The 6,983-nt window shown below is 50.5% G+C and overlaps 1 protein-coding gene across 1 annotated transcript in view; it reads left to right on the forward strand.

The window, feature by feature from the left end:
* Nucleotides 1-6,983, forward strand: part of mmrn2a (multimerin 2a) — a 29,974-nt gene that overhangs the window by 20,663 nt on the left and 2,328 nt on the right. Inside the window, exons 6-10 of the mRNA XM_008288328.1 lie at nucleotides 2,588-2,991; nucleotides 3,523-3,717; nucleotides 3,798-4,262; nucleotides 4,826-5,168; nucleotides 6,311-6,838. Of these exons, the coding sequence (XP_008286550.1) occupies nucleotides 2,588-2,991; nucleotides 3,523-3,717; nucleotides 3,798-4,262; nucleotides 4,826-5,168; nucleotides 6,311-6,838 (1,935 nt within the window). The remainder of the gene's footprint in view (nucleotides 1-2,587; nucleotides 2,992-3,522; nucleotides 3,718-3,797; nucleotides 4,263-4,825; nucleotides 5,169-6,310; nucleotides 6,839-6,983) is intronic.

Genomic DNA, 6,983 nt, shown 5'->3' on the forward strand with positions numbered 1-6,983 from the left:
AGTAGCAGCAGCAGTGCATCATGCTGTGTTGGTGTGAATGTTTGACCTGTTGGTGGCGCTAGACTAACTGACAGAGGCTCCCTGACAGCAGCACTAAACCATGAGGCTGATTTCAACATGTTTGGAAGCGTCTCACACCTCCACACAAACACTCCGGTCCTGATGAATCACGGCTCTCCGGGGATTTCAGAGCTGAGTTCTTGGTCCGACATGGAACCGGTTCAGTTTCCACACTGGGCTGTAAACATGCGACAGTCCCGGAAAAGGAAGCCCCTCCACCGCCGCCGCCGCTGCTGCTGCTGCTGAGATCCAGAGTCTCAGAGCCGAGCTTCACCTGATGAGGCTCCTTACTGTTGGTTCAGACTGCAGGACGCTGCTCCAGCTGGACCCGGTCCATCGGAGGTCCGCGGCGCCTCAGCGGAGCCATCCGATGGTGCATGTTGTTGTTGTTGTTGTTGTTGTTTCTGGGGTTTGAAACGAATCCAAGTGGGCTCACAAGTCCTGGTGGTGATCACACTGATACCGAATCAGAGGAGCAAACCTGAGTGAGGCCGAGGCACGATGGGAAAGTATCAGTGTAGTCTGTTTGTGGTTGTTTTGTGTCTATTTGTGGTTTTTTTTAATGTCTTTTTGTAGTTATTTTTGTGTCTCTGTGGTTGTTTTATGTCTCTTTGTGGTTGTTTTGTGTCTCTTTGTGGTACATTCTGAGAATATTTGACCTGCCGGCTGTGAGCAGAGAGGAGACGAGTATGGAAAGACTTTAAAAGTGGGACTATCACAGTATCTGTAGTCTGCAGACACACCTTGGTTTTTATTTCCTGTGTTGATAATATCTGTAGGAAAATGTTGATTCCAGGTCTTTTTGATTCATGTACACTTCATGAAACGTGTCCTACTGCACAGAAGACATGTCTTAATGTCTCCCTACTTCTAGTCCTGGTTGTTCTGTTTCCATATCCGACTTTAGATCGCAGTAAAAATGAGACAAAAGCAAATAAACTGAACACCAGCAGCTGCTTGGTGGTTCAGAGGGTTAAACATGAAGTTCTTTTCTACGTTTATATTCTGACGTTGCTGGGAAGTGAGGAGATATTTAGAGACATTTTCTTTTTGGGCAAAGACAACATTTTTTTTTAAAGTGACAATGTTTTAGAGACATGAGGACATTTTTAGGGTATCTGGGGAAAGTCAGAACATTATTTGGAAGTGGAGGCGTTTTCTGTGATGAAACATGTTTTTATAGGAAGTGAGGGATGCGTTGGAGGCGGGGAACATTTCTTGGGACATTTTTTGAGGAGGGATATTTTTGGAAACACAAGTTCTCCAGAATGAATGAAGGATGGATATTTTTGTAAGCTGGAGACATATTGTTGGGGGTGAGGAAAGGTTTGTGGGTGACTGACTCATGCTTCTGGCCCGGGGGGACGTTTGTCTCATCTCAGATATTTTTGGACTTTTTAGGCTTTTCCTAGAAAGTGACGGTTTTTCTGGTAAAGCAAAACAACGTCTGTTTCTTCAAGGAGCTAATTGTCGGTCCAGACTCGGTGTTCTGGTTCAGTTTGAGGCTAATGAACGTGTGACGAGGCTCCTCTCAGGTCCACAAGCTGCCTCCTCTGAAGACGCAGTCCAGACGCGAGGCCACCTGAACCTCTGTGATCTCAGCCGCTTTCATCACGACCCGTTTTCATCACCACAAACCGAGCCCAGCGGACGGGTCGGAGGTCACGATACGGTGAGGCCTGGCTGCGACAGGAGGCTCTGGGTCGCCTCCCGCTGCAGCTGCAGGAGGAAGGGGAGGGCGCAGGAATGAAACGCACCCCGGTCAGCTGGCAGCGTTTCTATCTAATGACTGTCGGCGTGATTTACGGAGCCGAGCAGCGCCGGCTTCCTGCTCGCACAAAACCACGTCTGTTGCACAACCGAGTTGTTTCTCCTAAAAACGTCACAATTAAAAAGTAAGACGACACTTTAATGAGCCGAAGCACAGAAACGGAGACAGAACCTTAAAACTCTACCTGAACTCCAGCAGGAGCCTCGTGTCGTCTGACTGAGAGTAAATAAACAGTCACGGGTTGAACAGATGGAGCTGCTGCTGGTTTTTGGCCTCACAGCTTCAGGAAACATGCTGCAGCTTGTTGATGCACAACAGATTTAAAACACATTAAAGGTTTGATCTGTAATTTAACATTTTCCTGATCAGTTAACGATGACAGCTGCTGTCCCCACAAGTATTTTTATGTCCTTTCGTTTTGTCTCTTTTAGTTTTGTGGCTCCTGCATGTTGTTTTTTTCTGGAGTTTGAGATGAATCCATGTGTCGCTCTCAGAACCAGAGGAGCTGAACCAAACCTTAGTGAGGTTAACGAAACCCTTCACTGCACCTAAACGACCTTTAGTTGACTAAATATTGTTTTTGTGAGGAGCAATTTAGGTGTTGACCCAGAAATGTACAACATTTTTACAGGTAAGAAGGACGCTGTAGCTTCAGACAGTTTTCAGGAAGCCGTCGGTAGTTTCTTGATGCATCACATGTTAGAAATGTCTCCACATTAAGACTTCTGATCTGTAGTTTATTGTGATTTTTTCCAGTTGTAAACGAGATGCCCTACCCAGACACCCCCGCTGCCCTCCCCGTCCCCCACATGATGGCGCTGGTCATGTCCCAGCTGCAGCCGGTCCTGGAGGGCTTCAACCGCTCCCTGGAGCACCTGAGCCGGCAGGTGGGGGACCTGGCCCGCGACGTGGCCCAGCTGAAGAGCAGCCAGCTGGAGGCGGAGCTGCAGGCGGGACCCGCGGACGGAGCGGAGGAACGTCTGGAGGTCAGACTGGACGAGGCCTTCCACCACATCAGGGAGCTGCGGAGGCAGTTGGAGAACCAGCGCAGCGACATGGACAACAGGCTGCACTCCCAGCATGCAATGCTGCACTACAACCTGACCAGCTTCAAGACGGACATCGACATGAAGCTGAAGCGCCACCAGAAGATGCTGCAGGTCAGTGGATGACGGGACGAGGACTCCAAGACTGATGGTTCTCAGGATTTATTCATCTGAGACGAAAGACAAATTAGCATTAGCATGCCTAGACAAGCAACTCCCATTCCTAGGCGCTAGTGTTCCTGAGCTAGTCACTAGCTTTCCTAGGCCAGCAGCTACGAGCCTTAGATCAGCAACAAGGGATCACAAGACCATTAGGCTGGCAGCCGGGATCCTGGGGCTGCTAAACACCATGCCTTGGCTAGCAAGTAGAATTCCTAAGTTAGCACTAGGATCCTTAAGTAAACAACTAGGATCCCTGTGGTTAGCAGTTAAGATACTAAAGCTAGCAGCTACCATTCTGAGTCACTAGAATCCCAGTTAGCCACTAGCATACCGGGCTAGGGCCTATGATGCTGCAGCTCAGGTTGACGACTGAAACACCGACAGCTCTCAGCATGTATTTATCCGTCAGCCTCTTTTTAGCACCATGTGACTTATTATGAGTTATTAATTATTATTAACTGTGGCTCCTGCCTCTGATCCCAGGTCAGCCTGCAGACCATCAACACCACGCTGTCTGAGCTGAAGTTCGACCAGGATCAGATCACTGAGGATGAACTGCAGGATCGCCTCCCTCCACCTTCGCCGCCTCCACCTCAGCTGCCGCTGTCCTCCGACACCTCGGCGCTCTGGGAGGCCATCGAACGTCTGGACAACATGGTGGTGAACAACACGGTGAAGGTGCGTCACACAGAGCAGCTCATACTTTAATTGAAATAAAGCAGATGTGAAACAGGAGGTTAAAGAGGTCACCTGTGCAGGTGAGCGGGCTGACGGAGGACGTGGAGGTGACGTCGGGCGGCGTCGAGCAGCTCAGGCAGCACATGAAGGAGCTGGAGAAGCTGATCAACAGCACGGCCCGGAAGAGCCAGGTCCTGTTCATGGAGACGGGCCTGGAGGTGGAGGACGCCAAGGTGTCGGTGCTGCGGCGGGTGGACGAGGTGGCGGGAAACCTGACGCAGCAGGACCAGCGGCTGCAGGACTTGGACGTGGACGTGGACTACCTGTACACGGTCTTCTACAAGCACAACACGTCCACCAGCTGCGACTGCAAGGTCCTGACGGCCGCCGTGGCCCGACTGGAGGAGGGCGTGGCCAACGTGACGGAGCTGGCCAATGAGAACAGACTGGCCCTGGACGAGAACAGCGAGGGAGGGGCGGGGCAGTGGGGCGGAGCCGGCGACTGGGAGCCGGCGGTGGAGGCGCTCCAACATGGCCTCCAGCAGGTAACGAACCGCTGAGGTCAAAATGATTTGTTCTGTTCAACCAGAAACCAAAAACATTCACAAAAACTGATGCAAAACATAAAGATCAGAATCAAACCTTCACGTCTGAGAAGCAAACCGGAGAATTTTCATTAAAATCAACACCTTCTCTGTTAAAGTTCAACTGAAGCTGGTCCTGAACAAACAAAATGTTTGAAGCTGTTGTTTTATGAATTCTGGGTAATTAATACTTGTTAAACTAAAAACCATCACAAACCACCAAAAACGATCAGAACCGCAAAACGGCAAATTCACATCAAGAACCCTGTCTGGAGAAGATTAAATCTGATTTTTCCTGCGGCTCAATCGGACTTGTTCGTGATTTATTCCAGTTTTCTGCATGTTCACCTTCCAACAGTTCAGGATGAAGTGTAAACCTTTAATTAGTCTTCAGTGGTCCAGCGTCTCTGGACCTAACCCTAACCCTGAGCTGAACCTTCAGCAACTCAAATCTGAAGTCTGATTGTTTTCATTCGTTAATGTTTCTCCAAGTGAAGCTGAATCCACTTGTTCTCGTCCTGCAGGTGAAGGAGTCTCTGACCTCGGAGCAGACCAGGACCAGGACTCTGGACCTCAGCCTGACCCAGCTGAGCGACTCGGTCTCCGGCCTGACGGAGGCCGACGTCAAGCTGCAGGCGAGCATGAAGCACCTGTCGGCCTCCTTCAACTCGCTGCTCAAAGACGCCATCCGGCACAGCGAGGTGCTGGAGCGGCTGCTGGACGAGGAGGTGCTCGAGTTCCTGGACTGGCCCGTTCCCGACCAGAAGGCCTACGCGGTGCCGGGGCTGAAGGAGCAGCTGAGGCAGCTGCAGGACCAACTGAAGGGACACGATGAAAGCATCAGGACGCTGCAGGGCGGCGGGACAGGTAGAGACACAACACCTCAGACTGTGGACGGAGAGGCTGCAGCAGCTGATTGTTTAACCAGTTAGAGCGACGAACACCATCTACAGATCCTGATCCTGATCCTGATCCTGATCCTGATCACACTGAAGAACAGGTTTTAGTCTCATGTTGAACTCTTAGGGGCCAGTTTACAGCTGAGGTCCTCAAAGACGTCCAAAAACAGTGACAAAAATGTTTTACTTTCACTTTCGGTTCATCTCCATCAGCACTGATCATAAACATTTAATCACTGTCAGGATTTAACCCTCTCAGTTTGTCTACGTGATGCTACAGTTGATTTTTATAACGCAGTAAATGCAACAGACAATTCTTCTTCTGATTATCACAGTCTGTGTGTCAGAGACAACATCTAAGGATCATTGTTTATGCACAGTCAGATTTATAAAAAAACCTTTTGAGGATGTTTAAGTGTTTGATTCACTTCGTTGTGCAGACACACAGCAGCTTATGTTCAGTTTGTAGGAAGTCCGTTTTCCACTGGAGGAAACCTCGCAGCCTCCAGATCCTGTTTTAATGTGCAGCGATTGTTTTCACGCTCTGAACTCCAGAACCTCCTGGAAGGTTCTTGAACAGACCCACAGTGCTCCATTTATCACCGCTAGGAACTGTGAAAGCAGGAAAATGGTCAGATCTTCAGACTTCTGAAGATATTGTTGGAAAAATTCACCAGATCTGAGCTTCAAATTGTGATTTGCAAAAGATCAACAGTTTGCTCTGATTTAGAAAAAATAAATTAAAATGTAAGTCGTAGAATCTGTAGTATGTAGAGATAGTGACGGTTTCTCCAGGACTGGTCCCGTCTGTGGGAACCGGCTGAGTCCAGGTTTAGTTTCATGACTTATAACTGTGTCATCCTGCACATACTTCTCTCTACTGGTTCTGCTGTTTGCAGATGCAGGACTTTATGTTGCAGTAAAAACGAGCCCACAGTGAGAGATCGTGTTAAAACAGACGTGACTAGACGTGAGCTTTAGAAGCAAACCTTCAGCAGCCTCTAGTGGCAGCTGTGAGGAACTACAGCAACACGTCTGACTCATTTGGAAGAGTCATCATCGTGATGATCAACACCTTCTCCTCTAACACCACTTCTCTCTGTGTGTCAGGAGTCAGAGAGGAGGTGCCGTCTGCAGACCAGCCTTCCTCCTCCTCCTCCTCCTCCTCCTCCTCCTCCTCCCACCCCCTGCAGGACGAGCGGCTGCCCGGCGACATGAGGAGGAGCGTCGGTGGACTTCCAGCCAGAGAGCGCCAGCTGCTCCTGCAGGGCAGCGACCTGTGGAACCTGGAGAAGACGGTGGAGGAGCTGCAGCAGAAGCTGCTCCGGCTGGAGGAGAAGCCCTGCTCCTGCCCCGACGCCTCCGCCGACGGGGAGGCCAGGCTGCAGGCGGAGGTGACGTGGCTGAAGAGGGGGCTGGAGGAACACCTGAGGGTCTTCAAGAACGTCTTCAGCAACGCCGACGTGCTGGCGGCGTCCGACAACACGCTGGAGCTGGACAAGCTGTGGCAGCTGCTGAAGAACAAAGACGAGAAGAAAGACAAGAGGAGAGGAGGAGGGAGGGAGGAGTCAGGGAGAGGAGGAGGGAGGGAGGAGTCAGGGAGAGGAGGACGCCAGCGCAGCAGGAGGGACGCCTCAGGTGAGTCCAGGTTCAGGTGTTCCTCAACGTCTCTGAGATGGACGGGTTGGTCTGAGCCACCTGTAGTAGTTTTGAGCTCATTATTAGCTGCTGTACAAACGACTCACATAACGAGGGGGAGGAGCTACAAACCCCCACCTGAAAC

The sequence above is a fragment of the Stegastes partitus genome, unplaced genomic scaffold, assembly GCF_000690725.1.
Source record: "Stegastes partitus isolate 25-593 unplaced genomic scaffold, Stegastes_partitus-1.0.2 Scaffold553, whole genome shotgun sequence".
Lineage (NCBI taxonomy): Eukaryota > Metazoa > Chordata > Actinopteri > Pomacentridae > Stegastes > Stegastes partitus.